At 39.1% G+C, this 19550-nt stretch overlaps 1 protein-coding gene across 8 annotated transcripts in view; it reads left to right on the top strand.

Moving 5' to 3' along the window:
- Positions 1–287: 287 nt before the first annotated feature.
- The window catches only part of Il12rb2 (interleukin 12 receptor subunit beta 2), an 82208-nt gene continuing 62945 nt past the window's right edge, over positions 288–19550 (top strand). Inside the window, exons 1-9 of one of the 8 annotated variants that reach the window (XM_076939883.1) lie at positions 292–547; positions 875–986; positions 1597–1663; positions 2822–2959; positions 14445–14687; positions 14824–14933; positions 16098–16424; positions 17834–17948; positions 18862–19055. In XM_076939883.1, coding sequence (XP_076795998.1) covers positions 14858–14933; positions 16098–16424; positions 17834–17948; positions 18862–19055 — 712 coding nt within the window. In that variant the 5' untranslated portion in view covers positions 292–547; positions 875–986; positions 1597–1663; ... (1 more) ...; positions 14445–14687; positions 14824–14857. Of the gene's footprint in view, positions 548–874; positions 987–1596; positions 1664–2821; positions 2960–9790; positions 9883–14444; positions 14688–14823; positions 14934–16097; positions 16425–17833; positions 17949–18861; positions 19056–19550 lie in introns of those variants that run through there. The other 7 variants (XM_076939890.1, XM_076939888.1, XM_076939885.1 and 4 more) reach the window with 7 other exon arrangements.

Genomic DNA, 19550 nt, shown 5'->3' with positions numbered 1-19550 from the left:
GTGCTATGTTCATCTGCTGATAATGAAGGAAAGAAAAAGTTTAGTTAACCATGTTGGGCTGTCAATGTGAACACAGATAAGAAATAGTTTATCCAGTGTGTTTTGTTTAAAGTCCACTTTCTGTTTTATATGTCCTTAAAGGCACTTTTAAATAAATGAAATGCTAGTTAATGGGTTAGTAAGTGGACGGTTCGCGCGCCAGCCTTGTCATTTTGTGGCAAAGAGTTCCCTCTTTTCTCAGAACCACACTAAGCACGCTGGGCGCTGACAGCTGGGGTCACACGCCTTGGTGCCTTTCTCACTTAGTTTTAAGCCCTCCCTCTGCGGCTCGCGGCAGGCGTGGTGAGAGCGCAGGAGGGACTTCCCCGAGGGCCGGGCATCCCCGCCTGGACACTTGCCTTGGCCACTGCACCAGAGGACCACGCTGCCGCGTGGAGTCCAGCAATGGCGCTGGGCTAGGCTAGCGGGTGCCGGGATCCCTCTCCATGTCCTGTGCGAGGGAAGAGCTCCGGTGAGTGGAGGCACCGGGCGAGCGCCGAGGAACCCGGTAAGGCGACCTTGGGGTCTGGAGTTCAGTGACCGACTTCCCTTCACCCGTGGGCACTGACTGGCCCTCAGACTGAGCCTCACAGGCTTCTCTGGGATGAGGATAGTGGCTGGCGCCCTCGACCGAGCTATAAAGGGGAGGGGAGCCAAACACACCTCCCGGGCCAATTGTGCTTAGGCCCACACTCAGGAGACTGAGGCAGGGGATCACTTCTTTGAGTGAGGTGCTGTTTTAAAAGAAGAGGTAAGAGTGGGTGTAGCGCCCCTTTTCCTGTTCACCCCCCACCCTTGATACAATGAGTCCTCAGTTATCCTATCCCTTTGTTAGGCACAGCAGTATCCTCTGAGCCTCATGGCTCTTGAATGTCTCCGTGGTTAGACAGGATGGCAAACTCTGAACTTCAGTCTGACTTTAAGGAGAGAAGAGTCCTCTTAGAACAGTAAGTGTTGCAAATAATTTCTCAGTATTGGGCTCGCTTTCTTGCTGCTGCACCTGGTCTAGCAAATTCTTGCCATCACTGCTTTCAATATGTAACCACCAAATCTCAGAGGAGATCTGGTTTCCTTTGCTGTTGGAAGTTTCTAGTACTCTGCACATGGCAACAACATTTGTTGTTGTTTTTAAAGATAGAAATAAGAATTGAACATCCGTTTTTTCTCACTACACTTGGTGGGCATTACAGCCCACTTCATTCCTTTAACGTTAAAATTAGAGAGATACTTGCGTGTATATCAAACAAGAGAAGGCACCTTGCTTTAATCAAATTAATCTTTCAGTGCTACTAAATGAATGCTTAAAGAGATCAAGCTCCAGGCTACCTACCTGAGTTTTAACAACAACCTTGAAAAAAAATGCAGTAGTGTTCTTTTCCTTTTCATCATGAGAACAGCATTATCTAGTGAGCGCTCGCTGTATGCTGGGTACAATGGTTACACACATCTTATTTTAACCCCACAATAGTCTTGTGGCACAGGGACCATTTTGTTTCTCATTCTGTGGATAAGCCACATGGCGAGAATTGTCAGCTGATACTGAAGTGTCTTTTCCAGGTCTTCTGCAAAGCTCTTGACTAACCTGGTTGCTCAGGGGGCGCTTTTGAAAGCTCGGGTTTGAATGGTAAGAGCATACACCATTCAACTGCAAGTTAGCTACTTTGTGGCATTGACATGGTAACACTGAGGCTCACTGAATAAAGTATATAGACCAGTTCCCACTGAATTGCAATGTGCAGCAAGATAAGAACTGCTGTTAGGCTAGCAGACACTGAGAATGATGGAGAGGTGAGAGGAAAGCATGGATTGTTAACTCTAGTCTGACTCTGAGTCTGTTCCTACGTTTTCTTTGTCACCTTGATCATAGCAAATGTCACCTTGGTGCAGAGATGCTGATAGTTCCTTTGTGTAGTAGAACAACTAAGATTAACAACTAAGTTATATGTTCTGTGTTATGAAAACTTGTTAACAAAGACCAGAAAAGATGATCAAGTTCAGAGTAATCAGAGTCTGTTTTGTTATTACAACATCAAGAAAAGAAGTTCATTAAGTAAACATCAGGCAGAGATGTTTAACATGTGGGTTATTAGATCAGAAACTTCAGCAGAACTCTCTGTTTATATGAGAAATCTTGTAGGGTGGCTATTAGTCTTAAGATCCTCTCACTTTATGAAAAGGTAGAGGGTGATATCACAAGATAAAGCAAACCTGTTGGGATTTCCCAGTGTTCAAGAGACAGAAATAAACCAATGTCTACATGTTCCCCCTGACTCAGCCTTGACACATTGGCCACACAGAGGGATGTTAGCACTGAGGAAAAAACAAAAAACAAAAAACAAAACAAAAAAAAAAAAACAAAAAAAAAACTGTGTAATAAATTAAGGAAGAAACATCTTGCAGGTCATTTAATGTTCTTTTTTTAAAAGATTTAGTGTGTGTGTGTGTGTGTGTGTGTGTGTGTGTGTGTGTGTGTGTGTGTGTGTGTTGAGGGGTGGGTATATGACATGAGTGCAGAAGCTCTGGAACTAGAGTTGGAAGTTGTCGTGAACTGCCTGACACCCTGGGGTGCTGGGAACTGACCTCAGGGTCTCTTTGAGAGCAGTTCCAGCCTTAACCACTAAGGCATTTCCCCAGCCTTATGATTTAACTTTCTCAGTAAATGTTGGTTGCCTTTGGTTTTATTTTCGATCACTTTTCTTGTTCTTTGTTTTGTATTCTTTGAGGTTTTTTGTTTTCTTTCTTCTGTTTTGCTTGATTTGTTTCACTTTTTTTTTTTTTTAAGGTGAGCTTCCTGCTGTGTTTTCCACGCTGGCCTTGAACTCCTGTGCTGTAGTGATCTGCCAGTTTCAGCTTCCTGAGTGCTGAAGCTACAAGTCTGTACCACCTTACCTAGTTTGGTCACTTACAAGTTTTTATTATTGTAAGTAGTAGGTAGTAATAGTATATGCTGTGTGTGTTCATGTACATACCTGCCACAGTTAGCATGTGGAAGTCAGAGGAAGCATGTAGGCGTTGGTTGTTTCCTTCCTCTTTGGGATCCTCGGGCTTGTACAACAAGCACTTTTAACCTCTGAACCACTTGCTAGCTCTTTTTGTTTGTTTGTTTGTTTGTTTGTTTGTTTTCTTATGCCATGCTGACTCAGCAATGAAGGAATCTCAGTGTGATTTTTTTTGCCTTTCATTGATGTTGACACTTGTACATGCTTGGTAGCTATAATTACTTCATCTTTTCAGAGCTGTTCATTCTTTCCGTTAGCCCATCTATTGACTGGGTTGTTTGATTCTCCTTGTTTATGTGTTTTGTTTTTAATTTTTGTATATTCTGCATACTAATCCTCTGCTTGGTATTTAGTTGACAAAGATTCCTGTAGACTGCCTCTTCACTTGATTAATCGTTTCTTCTGTGCGCAAGCTTTTACACTTCATTAGGTCCAGTTTATCAATGGTGTTATTTCTTGCATTACTAGACTCCAGTTGAGGAAGTCCCTGGCTATGCCTATGTCTTAAAGTATGAGTCTTACTTTTTCCTTAACAATTTTAGGATTTCTGGTCTTTCATTCAGGCCTTGGGTTTGTTTGGAGGTGATTTTTGTACAGGTTCTAGTTTCATTCTTCAGTGTGTATAGACAGACAGACAGACAGACAGACAGACAGACATATAGATACATAGATAGATAGATAGATATAAAATCTTGTATTACATAAGACCATATCTCAAAAAAAAATTTTTTTGTTTTTCCAGACAGGGTTTCTCTGTGTACTCCTGGCTGTCCTGGACCTCACTCTGTAGAGCAGGCTGGCCTTGAACTCAGAAATCCGCCTGCCTCTGCCTCCCAAGTGCTGGGATTAAAGGCATACGCCGCCACCACCTGGCTTCAAATTTTTTAAAAGTAAATTCCGCTGGAATGTTTGTATTCTTTTAAACATTAGAACCTTGTGTTTTGGGATTTTTGTTTTGTTTTGTTTTTATTTCTTATAATGGGCTTCATTTACTATACTGTTAATTTACAGCATGACTTTGTAATACAATCCCAGTGCACATTCTAAAGCAGCATTGATAGTATGTCAACCTATCAAAAAGGTGGAGGAGGTGGGACAGACAGCAAGCAGCTCATACAGTTACTTGTCAATATTTGAAAGGCCTTTTTCCAACACCTAACACAATATTTCCCTTGTTCAGAAAAATGTACTATTCCAATACACTGAAAGTGATTCAAAAAGCAACACAACCCAGCACTCAAGGGAAAATGAAACAGTGTCCTCAATGAACAGCTTACTTGGTACTAGGAGTTGGCGTGGGACTGAGACACTACCACATTCATCTGGATAACAATGTTGTTTGAGTGAACATTACTAATGTCAACTGTGGGAGGAGGAAATGATATTCTCACACATAGCAGTGCACAGCAGAGTGAATTACATATACTAGCCCTATTTTCTCACAAGACCATTTTCCCCTTCAACACATTACAGTGCTTACAAAGGAAAACAAATGTGGACATAGAAAGTGTTCCTGTCTAGGTGAAATTAGCAACTGGGGAAGACCTAGGGTTTTGGGTTTTTCCATATTCTGCTCAAGGACAGCTTCAGAGAAAGCTGCCTATTTTGTGCTTGTCTCTGTGGTGACTGGGCAGATACTGCCTGGGGTAGCTGCTGTACCTTCCTGCCTCTCTCTGCTTGGTGGTGCCACCTGAGGTCCTGCACTGACCTCCCTCTGAGACATTATTTTCTGCAGTTGGACCAATTTAAACTTCCATCTAGCTTATGAATGAATAAGACTCGGACTATGGTTATTTTATTTGACTTTGACAGTTACCCCTAATCTAGTTTTCTAACTGCTGACCTGGCTATTTCCCCAGCAGTGTACCCCAGATACTTGCTGTTTCTCCTGGCCATGTGCTCATTGTCCATCTCCCCTCATGGAAGCTTCCTTCTTCTCTCCCCGCTCTTCTTCCTCTTTCCCTGTCTTTTCTTCTCCCACCTCTGCAAATCCCAACCAGATAACTTGAAAAACCACCTACCTCTGATTCCTCCAGTAATTGGGTGTAGCCATTTTTATTTAGCCAATAGTTTTTAAATTAAGGAACAAGGCTTATACAACAAAAGCTGAGTATTCACTGGCAGGCAATTAGACCTCCCAGTACAGAATTTAGCATTACAGTACATAGCAACCAAACCTCAAGAGTTTTCAGTGGCTGGAAGCTGTGGAGTGATGAGTCAGGGACAATCTTTCATTCTGTGATTACTGACAGAATTGAAGTTTTGATATTGATCTTAGAGATGGTTATGTGAAGGATGTTTACAACCCATAGGAGGTTTCATTTTATTGGAAGATACCTCATTTACTCTAAGGTTGTTAAAGGATTTGAACTTCTCATAAATGAGACTGCTTTCTCCTGACGTTCGGGGAAAATCAATGCTTATGTTTACATCAGTGTGTTATATAGACGTAAAATTGCCATTTATCTATATATTATATAGGCTGCCTTACATGTTATATCTTTACATTTATACATTATATTCCTTCAAGACCTGCCACGTGTGCTGTGTCTCAATTTCTTATGCTTTATATTAGGACACGGCCTCTCCTGGCACAGGAAGCACATCCGTGAGACTCTCATCAGCTTTAAGGAGCAGACTGAAGGCTTTCTCAGTTAAGGTTCCTATGGCTGTGATACAACACCATGGCCAAAAGCAACTTGGGTAGGAAAGGATTTATTTCAACTTACACTTGCGCATTATACTTTATCATTAATGGAAGTTAGGGTGGGAACTCCAGGTAAGAGCCAGGGAAGAATACTGCTTATTGGCTTGTTCCCATGACTTGCTTAGCCTGCTTGTTTATACCATCCTGAAGTGGCATTGTCCCCAATGGCCTAGGATCACCTACATTAATCATCAATCAAGAAGATGCACCACATATTTACCTACATATATTTTTTTCTTTTTTAATTAAAAATGTATACAATATATTTTTATCACAATTTCCCCTCCCTCATCTCTTCCTGGATCCTCTCCACCACTTCCATCCCTCTGGTTCAGCACCTTTCTTTTCTGTCTGTTCAAGAAACAGCCAAATTTAAAAAAAAAAAAAAAATTTAAAGAAAAAAAACAATGAAAAATCACAAGAACATATAAAACATATAAACAAACATATAAACATACAAACCATATAAAGCAAAATGTAAAACACAAAATCAGAAACCATAACATAAGAGCAAAAAAAAAAACAGATTTTTTTTAAATGTTCAAACAAAACAATATGTGACAAAAATTCTACATAAACACACTTGAGTTCATTTTGTGTTAGCCATTTTCTGCTGGGTATGAAGCCTACCCTTATTTACCCACTGGAGGAAATGAATTTGTCCTTTGTAAATGGGTGTCAGTTGGAGATAGCTTCTTAGGTAGGGATGGAAATGGTGTCCACTTCCCACTCTTAGCATTGGAGCCCTGTCTGGCTTGAACCTGTTGGCCCTGTGTATGGTGCTACGGTCTCTGTGATTTCTTGTGTGTATCAGTCCTGCTGTGCCTGGTTTCCTTGCTGTCCTCCATCACCTCTGGCTTTACAATCTTTTACCTCCTCCTCCTTGTAACTCCATTTTCCTGAAGGGATTTTGATAAAGACATCCAGTTTAGAAAATGAATCTCTGCACATTATCAGTTCTAGGTCTCTGTATTAGATTCTATCTACTGAAAGAGAAACGTTCTCTGATGATGGCTGTGGAAGGCACTAACCTATCTATCTCATGGCATTAGAAGTCATCTTATGGTTTTTGTTCCTTTAGCAAAACAGTAATGTATTGTTTTCTCTTAGGTACATGGCCTATCTACTCTCGGGTTCTTGGTCAGCCGAGCACTTTTGGGCATGGGTTCCACGGGCCTTATCAGACAGTGGCTGGTTACTCTCATAACATTTACTCCCTTTGTTGCATCAGAGTATCTTGCAGACAGGCCACCATTGTAAATGGCAGAGTTTGTAACTGGGTTGCTGCTTACCTTTCTCCTTTCACCATGCAGAATACCTTCTAGTTCCCTGAACACTAGTCAATAGACATAAAGTCTCTAGTTAGGCACCATCTCACGTTTGCCTCATTCAGTACGATGTGTATTATCTTCAGCAATCAAACCTTACCATCAGTTGTGGAGAGCCACAAATAACGTTGGCCTGAATTACTTGGGAATGTTCACAGGGACCCTTTGGCCAACAACTCAATTAGATGTAACCTATTCTTGTCACTTAAAGCTTCACTTAAAAGATATGTAATTGGGGCATCGTCTTCCCTGTTATTTTACTTTATTTACATTTATTTCATGTACTATAAAGGTTGAGAAATGTATGCATTAATAGATTTCCATGTAACCAGTCAAATAGCCCTTAGTATTGTCTGTCTTTACATTTTCTTCTTACTCACCTGTTAAATGTCTATAGGATGAAATTTAAAGGTTGCAGTTTTTTCTATTTGGCTTGTTCCCAAATAATTGAGACAAGGCCTTTTGATTTATTCAACAAGCTTTAAGCACAATACCTAAGCAAATATTCCTAACCCTCTATGCTATCTACACACACCCTGAATTTCTTGCAGCTTAAATTGCCCTGGCTTGCTCTCTTCCATGGTGAACTCCCTTGGTGACTCTCGCTCATGCCCAACCTTCCTTTTTCTCCACCTCATGGCCCTTCTTCTCCTGGACACTCACCTGCCTCGTGGCCAACTCTTTCTCCCTCACTCTTCTCCCTCTACTGGCCCCTGACTGGGATTGGAAGTCCAGGCTTTCTATCTCCTCTGTCAAGTCATTGGCTGTTCAGTCTTTTATTAAGCAATCAGAGATAATTGGGGAACATTTCTTATACCACATTGTGCAGGAGATTCTTCACTATTCATTACAGTGGCCCTGTCCAGACTGTAACTAGATTTATCTCAGGCACAAAAGTTAGCATCTGAATAAACAGAATATCCCCAACACTTCTCTCTTCCTCCGTGTTTATCCTCCTGTGCCATTCTCCCTCATGTCTCTACATAGCTATATATTCTATTTCTTCTTTCTTGGAAAATCTTCCCCTCCTGCTAAGTCCCTTACTAGTTACCTAATCTTTGTGGTTATATGGATTGTAGGATGCCTACTGAAGGGTTAAAAGCCAACATCCACTTACAAGAGTGTACATATTGTATTGGCTGTTGGGGCTTTGGGCTTCCTCATTTTGAATAAACTTTTCTTTTCTCTATTTTTATTTTATTTACTTTATATACTGATTGCTACTCCTCATCCCAATCACCCCCTCCCATAAGTCCTCCTCCCATCCCCCTCCACTTCTGAGGCCTGCCTGGCTACCTTCCCACCCTAGCACATCAAGTCTCTGCCAGCTTAGGCACATCCTATGCCACTGAGGCCAGACAAGGCAGCCCATCTTAAAAAAAAAAAAAAAAATACCATACAGACAAGCAACAATTTTTGAGATAGCCCTCACTCCAGTTGGTTGCCACCCACATGAAGACTAAGCTGTACATCTGCTACATATGTTAGGGAGGGGAGATCCATCCTGCTGGTGTATACTCTTTGCAACCATTCTCTGAGAGCCCCAAGGGTCTAGGTTAGTTGACTCTGTTGGTCTTTCTGCTGAGTTCCTAATCCTCTTTAGGGCACTAAATCCTTCCCCCAACTCTTTTCATAAGAGTCCACAAGCTCCATCCACTGTTTGGCTGTGGGCCTTTGCATCAGTCTGAGTCAGCTACTGGATTTAGAGTGACGCTTGAGATGGCTTCTTACTCTTAAACTCTCCAATAATTTGAATAATATTATAAAGAGCATCAATTATTTGTTCCAAATGACTGTTCAAATCCTTTTGAATATTTAGAGCATTAGTAATGATTTGGGGGGGGGATTGTTTTGTTTTGTTATTTGTTTTGTTTTGTTTTGGGGTTTTTTTTTTGCTGAATGATTAACAAAAGTGGCTGTCTTAATTTCTCGTGTCAAAACAATTGCAGTGGTGCTGGCTATTAATGTAATCGATGCTGCTATACCAGCAATAATCAAGCCCACTACCCTCTTGCTTCTTCTTAAATCTTGACTCACTTTTTCCAATATTTGTAGGCTTTTTTCAAATACCAAGGTCCTGTTATAGTTACAGGTAATAAAACAAAAGCTAGTTGATAGACTACCATAACAGACATGCTAGATTTTAATACATTAACACAATTAGAAAGTGTATAATCAATACAATTTACATTCAATACCATAAGAGAAACAAAAGTAATCTTTACATGACCAATTAATAAATGATTAGGAATCTTAACACATGCACTAACACTTGTTTGAAATACAAATTGTCGCAATTTTGTCTATTTCTAATGTAACTCCATAGAGAACTGTAGCTAACTTCCAAATATGCCATTGAAAATAACCTGACTCAGACTGCCAGAGACCTATGGACATCTCCTTTTGTCCAATGTTTGACTAATTCCCAGCACAATCAATAACTCACATATTATTGGAAACATTAAACCACATTCCCCAATGTTGACTATAACATTCTTTCCATCTAACAGTTTTGTTAAATGCTAGGTCCATATTCTCTGTGAGTTCAGATCATCAAGGTCGTATCTCATGAGGATCAAGGGCAGATCCCTCATTAACATCTAGGCATGTCCATCTTTATGCTTTGAGTTACAGTTTGTGAAACATTTCTCTTTCAAATCTGAGTGAACACAGAAATACACCCATCATTCATACTATTGTTACTGTCACAGGAATCTCCAGTTTGGTCCACACTGCTGGGTGCATCACTGGGGGATCAGGAACAGAGGCTCACAGACTTCAGTGCATATGGAACCTATCATCATCATCAGTAAGGGAATCAGCAGGAACATGTATTGTTTCATTTGTTACACCAACCTTTCTGTCAGCCACTGAGCTCCATTTTCCTCCTATAAAAGATGCAAACATGACCTTTTCCCCATATGAGTACAGCGTCGGGTCCATGCCATTGGCTTGTAATAGAATCCTTTCATTTCACTAAAGCACATGTAGTAGAAATGCAAGGAGGCCAAAAATGCTCAGCAGCTGTTTGTCCAGGAACATCCAAATTTAAAATTTAAAAAACATGATTTAAATAGTTTTGTAGTGTACAGAAATATAATTCCCTCTTTTTTATTTTATAAAGATATTGTTTTAAAGTTCCATGGGCCCTTTCCACAATACCTTGTCCTTGAGGATTATAAGGAATCCCAGTAGTACGGGTAATATTAAATTGTCAACAGAACGTCTCAAATGCTCAACTTCAATAGCCAGTTCCATGATCTGTTTTAATCTGATTTGGAACATCTAGCACAGAGAAACAACATGGGCAATGAGTAATTACATTTTTAATTACTTCTCCTGTGAAAGCAATTGCAACAAGAAAGCCTGAGAATGTATCAGTAGTCACATGTGCATGTTTTAATTTTCTAAAATCAGAAATATGAGTATCTGTTTGCAATTGATTAGGTGTGAGTCCTTGAGGATTAACACCATTATGTGGTACAGGAAGGAAACTGAGGACAAATCTTTACAATTTGAGGTGCACAATCACCAGAAAACCAAATTGTTGTCTCAAGCTAGTACTATTTTGATCGTTTAAAGAATGAGATTGTTTAGCTAATTGTTCCTGTGTAAGGACTATAAGCTGCCTGTTAAACAAGTCTGCTGTGGCATTGTCCTTACTAAGAGGTCCAGGCAATCCAGTGTGAGCTCTTAAACGACCTATAAAGTAAGTAAATGTACATTCTCTTAAATTGAGTTGTATTTGCATAAATAATTGCAAATTTTGAGAATTAGCAGTATCTAAAAAAGAAACAGTTTCAAGCAATTATAAACCAAATATTTTTGCTAATTTCCTTAGAAGCAGCACCAAAAGCTCTCCACATTTGGCAGCATTCCTTCTGTTTCCACTTTGTGGAATAGTTTGAGGAGAATTGGTATTAGCTGTTCTTTGAAAGTCTGGTAAAATTCTGAACAAAAGCCATCTGTCCCTGGGCTTTTTTTTTTTTTTTTTTTTTTTTTTTTTTTGGAAGACTTTTAATGACTGCTTATATTTCCTTAGGGCTATAGGGTTGTTTAAATAGTTTTTCTGATCTTGATTTAATTTTGGTAATTGGTATCCATCTATAAAAATCATCCACTTCATTAAAATCTTCTAATTTTGTGGAATACAGGCTTTTGAAGTAGAACCTAATGATCCTTTGAATTTCCTAGTGTCTCTTATGTCTTTCTTTTCACTTCTGATTTTGTTCATTTGAATATTGTCTGTCTTTTGGTTAGTTTGGCTAAAGGTTTGTCTATCTTGTCGATTTTCTCAAAGAACCAGCTTTTGGTTTTGTTGATTTTTTTGTATTGTTTTCTTTATCTCTCACTGATTAATTTCATCCCTGAATTTGATTAGTTTTTACCTTTTACTCCTTTTTTCCTAGAGCTTTCAGGTGTACTTTTAAATTATTGATGTGAGAATTTTTTTTTAATTTCTTTATGGAGGCACTTAGTGCTATGAACTTTTAGCACTGCTTTCATCGTGTGCCGTAAATTTGGGTGTATTGTGCTTTCATTTTCATTGAATTCTAGAAATTCTTTAATTTCTTTCTTATTTCTTCCTTGACCCAGAGATCATTGAGTAGAGAACTGTTCAGTTTCCAGGAGTGCGTAGACTTTCTGGTGTTTCTGTTGTTGTTGAAGTCTAGCTTTAATCCATGGTGGTCTAATACAATACAAGGCATTATTTCTTGTAGCTCTTGAAACTTGCTTTGTGACCTACTATATGGTCAATTTTAAAGGATTCATGAGGTGCTGAGAAGATACATTCTTTTGTGTTTGGGTGAAATATTCTATAGATGTCTGTTAGTTAGTTTCATTATTTCTCTGTTTAGTTTTCATCCAGATGACTTTTTAGTTGTTGAGAATGGGGTGTTGAAGTCTCCCACCATTAATGTGTGTGCTTCAAGGTGTGATTTAGGTTTTAACAATGTTTAGCAATGTTTCTTCTACAAATTCAGGTGCCCTTGTGTTTGGGCCCTAACTATTCAGAATTGAGATATCATCTTGGTAGGTTTTTCCTTTGATGACTATGATGTCCTTCCATGTCTCTTTTGATTAATTTTGATTGAAAGTCTATTTTATTAGATATTAGAATGGCTACTACAGCTTGCTTCTTTTGCTTGGAATTTTTTTCCAGTCTTTTACTCTGAGGTAATATTTATCTTTATTGCTGAGATGTGTTTCTTCTATGCAATAGAATAATGGATCCTGTTTTCACATCCATTCTGTTAGCCTGTGTCTTTTTATTGGGGAATTGAGTCCATTGATGTTAAGAGATATTAATTGACCAATGATTGCTTTGCTAATCCCCATTATTGTAATGCTGGTGATGTGTGTGTGTGTGTGTGTGTGTGTGTGTGTGTGTGTGTGTGTATGTGTGTGTGTGCACACACGCTTCTCTTGTTTTTGTTGGTATGGAATTACTTCTTTGTTTTTTTGGATGTAGTTATCCTTCTTGGGTTGGAGTTTTCTTTCTATCATTTTCTGTAGGGCTGAATGTGTAGATAGATATTGTTTGAATTTTGATTGATTTGTCTTGAAATACCTTGTTTTCTCCATCTATGGTGATTAAGAGTTTTGCTGGGTCTAGGTTGGCATCTGTAGGGTGTTTTTGTTTTTGTTTTTGTTTTTGTTTTTGTTTTTGTTTTTGTTTTAGAGATTGCAAGATATCTGTCCAGGCTCTTCTAGCTTTTAGAGTCTATGTTGAGAAGTTAGATAGACTTTTGTATGTTACCTGGCTTTTTCCCCTTTCCCACTTTAATATTTATCTTTGTTCTCTAAATTTTGTGTTTTGATTATTATATGGCATGGAAATTTTGTTGGTTTTTTTTTTTTTTTTGGTTCAGTCTAATTGGTGTTCTATAAGCTTCTTGTATGTTTATAGGCATCTCTTTCTTTTTGTTGGGAAAGTTTTCTTCTGAAACTTTGTTGAAAATGTTTTCTGGGCCTTGGAGCTGAGACTTTTAAACTTCTGTTCCTATTGTTCTTAGGTTAAGTCTTTTAATGGTATCTCAGATTTCCTAGATGTTTTGTGGCAGGAACTTTTTAGATTTACATTTTCTTTGACTGATGTATCAATGTCTTCTATTGTATCTTCTATTGTTGATGCGTGCATCTGTAGTTCCTGTTGTCTTCCCTAGATTTTCCATCTCCAGAATTCCCTCTGTTTGTGTTCTCCTTATTGCTTTTATTTATACTTTCAGGTCTTGCACAGTTTTATTTATTTCCTTCACCTGTTTAATTGCATTTAAAGGATTTATTCATTTCCTCTTAAAGTTCTTTATCATATCTATAAGTAAGGTCATTTTCTCGTGCTTGCATTGCGTTAGGATATCCAGGGCTTGCTGTAGTAGGGTAGCTGTGCTCTGAATGTGTCATATTGCACTGGCTTTTGTTGATTGTGTTCTCTTGAGGGCCATTAGCCATTTGGATGGGTTTGGTCTCTATATTTTTCTGTTGTAGTAAGTATTGGGGGGGGGGCGCATTAACCTCAATGATCCTGGTATGGCAGGACTCTTCTGTGTATTCATCAGCAGGTCTGATGAAGGTGGGCAAAGAGGTGGTGGGAGAATGGAAGTCTGCCAGGAATATGCAGACTGCTCAGGACAGCTTAGGGTGCCCCAGAGGACTCAGTGCGCAGGAAAGATGGGTGGGGGAAGGGAGTCTAACATGTGTGGTTCAGGATCTAGAGGTCTGAGGAAGGACGGGAGAATGAGGATCCCTAGATGAACTTTCCTAACTCCAGCCATTAACCTGTGAAATTTGTAATTCCATTTTTAGCATCTGAATAATAATTCCATTGTGTAAATGGACCACATTTTTTTTTTATCCATTCTTCAGTTGATGGGCATCTAGGCCATTTTTAGTTTCAGGCTACCATGAACATGAGTTGTATAATAGGGACATTTTCTCAGTTAAGAGTCTCTCTTTCCAAAGGACTCTACCCTACATCAAACTGACATAAAAGTAATCAGAAAAATTTACCCCAGTCAACTTCATAGACACTTTACTATTAAACCATAACCTTCTTCTTACTCAACCGTATTATCTCATTATTCATATTACAATATAAAACTTTAAAAAAAATCTCACAGCCTTTATAAATTCAAACACTTAAATGTTAAGTTTTTTAAAAGATCTAAGGTCTGTCTAAAATTCCAAAGTCTCTTAATTATGATTTCCTGAAAAATCAAATGTAAGTTTAGTGTTTTCTTATTCCAAGAGGCGTAAGTCAGGGCACAGTCACAATCAGAACAAAGCAAGACCAAAATCCAACAGTGTAAAGCTCATTGTCATGTTTCTATGACTTACAGTCTTCTTGTCTGTTTTGCCACGCACAAACAGTGTCTTATAGGCTCAACCGGACTTCATTACACAGATCCTGCCTTTGTCATTATACCATGGTACTAGCATCTTCAAAATGTTGGGGTCTCTACTGAAGCTAAAGTGCACCTTCTGGGCTTTCTTTGGAGACTCTCATCCTGCCATTTTGTGCAAAGCCTCAGCAGCCTAAACACAATGAGATACCCAGCCCGTTCTTACCCTCCGCTCATCCCCAAGATGACTCACTGAGATGAGAGACAGAAAGTGAGTATGATTCTTCAGTTTTCTAGTCTTACTGTCTTAACAATATGAGGAAATAATAGCGCTTGAGTGTTCTGGGAGGTTGTGGTTCTGCTAGTTCCTGAATGTGCTTAATGTGAATGAATTTGTCTTTTACAAGGAGAACAAGAGTTGCATTCTGGATTTGACAACTCATGGCACACACTGTTAGAGAATGCTTGTTGGCACTTACCTTTCTGTTGATGTGGCTGTTGATTAAAGCAAATATAGGTAAGATATAAACTAGTCTGTGAAAGAAATTGCAGTTTAAATTCTGAGATACAAACAACTCATGATTGTGGTAAGTGTTCTAAGTGGATTTTGTAGTCAGTCTTTTACCATTTAATGGATAAATCTGGCTTTGTAGTATTGCCTTATTTAGTTTGATAATTAATATAAATACATAATCATGCATTTACTCTTAAGAAACTTGCCTAAGAAACATGAAGCATAATGGATGCATGTTTTATATTAAGGTGCATCTTAGAACCAGAAGACTTGCAGGTAAAGGCACTTGCTGTGCAAATCTAACCACTTGAATCTGATCCTGTAAACCCACATACGCTAACCTCCACACAAGTTCTGTGGCACATGTGCACACACATAAATAATAAATAAAATTAAAACCTAATTCCTGAAGTCCCATCTCAACCTCCCAAGTACTTGGATTATAGAACCACACCTGGGTTCTGATTTTCATCCATAATGCCAATTCAAAACACTACTGAGCTTTTTGAGTATTTATATTTCTTATAAAATGATGTTGCTAGTTATACATAATACAAATGATATATTCAGAGAAGAAAATATTTCTAAATATGCTTCTAAAGTCTTATAAAATTGTTTTTTTCTTAATATAGTTATTAAAATAAGCATTTTAAATCCCAAAGGTGATGGTAAACATGTGACTTATTTTGGGAGGCTCTCCTTAAGTGGTTTGGTATAAAAATGGTATAAAAACAAAAAGGAGGAGGGGGGATGGGATAGGGTGTTCTAGGGAGGGGAAATGGGGAAAGGGGATGACATCTGAAATATAAATAAATAAAATATCCGATAAAAAAAAAAGTGGTTTGGTATGAAATCTACTTCTGAAAAAGTCCCAGGAAAGATTTGGAACTGCGTTCCAGAATGTTCTTTCAATGCTGTTTTCTTCCTGCTTTCCTCTTGTGATTATGGTTGTAGCATGGATGTTTTGAGAAGAACATATATTTAATTAAAATATACTTCAGTATGACATTCTCCAGCATCACCAATGCTACTGGAGCAATGTATGTTATTAGTAGTTCTATAATCTGATGAATTTTAATTTTACCCTGCTGGGGGGATTGAACAAACTTTCCCTCCAAAATAGATGTCTTCTTTCCAGCTGAGTTTTGCAATTGTCTCTTCCTACAGATGTGTGTAAGCTTGGCACCGTGACTGTCCAGCCCGCCCCCGTGATCCCACTTGGGTCAGCTGCCAATATTTCCTGCTCTTTGAATCCCAAACAAGGCTGTCCGAATCATCCCAGCTCTAACAAATTAACCCTCTTAAAGTTTGTCAATGATGTCCATGTAGAAAATCTCCATGGCAAAAAAGTCCATGACCACCCTGGTCACTCCTCCACTTTTCAAGTCACCAACCTGTCCCTTGGTATGACCTTGTTTGTCTGCAAGCTAAACTGTAGCAACTCTCAAAAGATGCAACCAGTGCCAGTGTGTGGGGTGGAGATCTCAGTTGGTGGTGAGCATTCTTTTCTGAACTCTTAGGAAGTGGCTCTGTGTGTGTGTGTGTGTGTGTGTGTGTGTGTGTGTGTGTGTGTGTGTGTCTGTGTGTGTATGTCTGTGTGTGTCTGTGTATGTGTCTGTGTGTGTATGTCTGTGTGTGTGTGTGTCTGTGTGTGTATGTCTGTGTGTGTCTGTGTGTGTCTGTGTGTGTATGTCTGTGTGTGTCTGTGTATCTGTGTGTGTATGTCTGTGTGTGTCTGTGTATGTGTCTGTGTGTGTATGTCTGTGTGTGTCTGTGTGTGTCTGTGTGTGTCTATGTGTGTCTGTGTGTGTTGTGTCTGTGTGTGTCTGTATGTGTATGTCTCTATGTATGTTTGTCATGAAGTAAATAAAAACCCAAACACAAGACAGATTTCTTTGTTCTCCTATGACATTAATTATTTTATTGTGAGAGTAGCATGAGACTCCCAGTGTGAAAAGTCCAGAAATCAACAGAATTAGGATTTTACTCAGCAACTGACTCTCCCCAACTCTTGCCCTTCACTATCTCTTATTTGTTCTCCTTCTTCCTTTCTTCTTTCTCTGACCATCAGGGACATTTGCTTACTTGCTGTCCCTGGTTCTCTGCAACTAGATCATCATACACTCTTGGTTTGGGAATATTGGTTCAAAGCTACAAGCTTTTAAAGAGCTGGAAGAGTATCTCTTCCAACTCTTATAACTCAGGCTGGCAGCAAGCAGCTGAACACCCTCTCATGGGTCATGTCATGGACACAAAGACATTTTCTTTAAATTGACATTAGTAGAGACTTGTTTGTTTGTTTGTTTGTTTGTTTGTTTGTTTTGTTGAGACAGGAACAAACTATGTAAATTCATAATCCTCTTATATTAGCATCGTGAGTAAGGGAATTACAGGTGGGTACCACCGTATCTGGCTTAAAGTTTTCTAATAATGGGTTGGTATTCCTCTGGCATTATGGGTTTACCTGGGGTAAGAGATATTTATCTTTCAAAAAATGGTAGAATTATTGCTTGCCAGCCACATCTGGACCAGAACCCTGATTCCACCTTTCAGACTTTTGTACTCTGGGCCAAATTGTTCTCCTGTCTTGGTTTTTTCTTTGATAATATGAAAAATAATCTTACTTACTTTATGGAGTACTCTGGATGAGAACTGCATATAACACACCTGGCATGGGGCTTAAGTTATAAAAAGTGCTCAATATTCGTCACTATTGCTTTACTTATTAGAGAAAATTTATGCCTTGGTATCAAATATGAACATGATAGAATATGGCTTCAACTAGATTTGTGGGACATGTGGAAGGTATCACCGATACACTGGCAGAACAATTGCACTGTGGTCTTGCTGTCTCCTGTGGAACATTTCTAACATCGAATCATTCTTGCTCTTCCTTTTCAAAGCTGCGCCAGAGCCGCCTCAAAACATATCATGTGTCCAGGAAGGAGAGCATGGAACTGTGGCCTGCTCCTGGGACTCTGGAAAGCTTACCTACCTGAAAACCTATTACACTTTACAGTGAGTAAAGCACACTGCGGCTGTTTTGTGTATATTCTCTTGCATGGCTTTCAGCAAGATCAAATGCTTTTATTATTTGCCTAGAAACAGCAACAGATAGCTTGCCTAGAATTTAAATACTGTTCCCAGTGCCTGTCGATGAGAACTGCCTCAGCAGTTTGAACTGTGAGCCCTGATATATTGGCTCTAAGTTCTCACTCAAAGGATTTTTTTTCTGATCATCCAAGGCCTTGGCTAAAATAGTCTCCCTGCAACCAAGTTAAGATGGCTGGGTAAAACCCCATCTCTTTTGCAGTTACACGTTTTTGAGCATCATGAATATATAAATAGACTTCTCCTTGGAGGAATTGCTTTTTAAAATACAGTTGACTGATATGAGAGAGTCCACAAGAAGAAGGAATATGGGAGCCTCTCGTACTGGAATATATCTCATAATCTCATCACTGGCTTAGCTGTACCTAGGTGAGCATGACATAGAAAAGGCAGTGGGACCAGGATTGGAGCCCTCCTACCTACAGTATGGACATACTGTGAGCTCACACCATATTTCTATTCAATGTAAATCACATGCTCACTGGTCTTTTGGAAAAAAGGTTAGAACTGCCCTGAGAAGCCAAGACAACAGCCATGGTTTAGAGAATTGAACAGGGTAGGCAAAATGCCCCCTTTATATAAACATTCATTTAAAAAGATTTCAGTTGTATCAAAAAAAAAAAATGGGGTGAGGAGGAAACATAGCCCTATCCCATAAGAAGAGGATTCAGGAATTCTTACAGTCTATCCTCTGGTAATAAGACCAGCCTTAAAACCTCTGTCTGGAATTTTCAATGTTAGAACATTTTGTTCTTTTGCAGTGAGTGCAGGAAGCAGCATGAAAAGTATATTGCTAAACACAGTTTTGTTTGGGTTACAGGTTAACTGGACCAAACAATCTGACCTGTCAGAACCAATGTTATTCTGACAATCGTCAGAGTTGTAGTCATCTGGATCTTGGGATCAATCTAACCCCCGATTTAACTGAATCCAGATTCATAGTCCGTGTTACTGCCATCAATGATCTTGGAAATTCTTCTTCACTTCCGCATATATTCACGTTCTTGGACATAGGTAAATTCTACTGCAGTTATTCAGGCATCATTTACTGGCTCATAAAGATTATTTTAAAACTCATTCAAATCTTCTGTATGTAGTTATTTTAAAGGAGACAGGAGCTAATGGAAAGTAACCAAAAGCTATAGACATAGTACAAGACTATTTTGATGCATGTAAAAGAAGGGCTTGCCTGTGGCCACATAGAAGTGCAACAAAATGGGACTTCCAGCCTCATTCTCTTAGAGAAACAAGACTTTCTAACTTATTCTCATGAAAGAAGCAGCTGTCAGTGACACCTCTGACAGAAGAGAGTTCTGGGAGGTCATACCAGTAGCTCTTTATCCCACTGGCTATCCCCACTGTGTACACTGTACACATAATATGCCAAGATACAAAAGTATCTGCTATAAGAATGCTAGCCTCTACCCCTCACCTCTGGGAACTGAAAGGAGCCAGTCCTACCACCTAAACAGTAGAATTGGCCCAACTAACTAAATTAGAAGCCAGTCT

Source organism: Arvicanthis niloticus, chromosome 9 (genome assembly GCF_011762505.2).
Source record: "Arvicanthis niloticus isolate mArvNil1 chromosome 9, mArvNil1.pat.X, whole genome shotgun sequence".
Taxonomy (NCBI): domain Eukaryota; kingdom Metazoa; phylum Chordata; class Mammalia; order Rodentia; family Muridae; genus Arvicanthis; species Arvicanthis niloticus.
The sequence above is the reverse complement of the archived record's forward strand: the minus strand, read 5'-3'. Positions and strand labels throughout refer to the sequence as shown.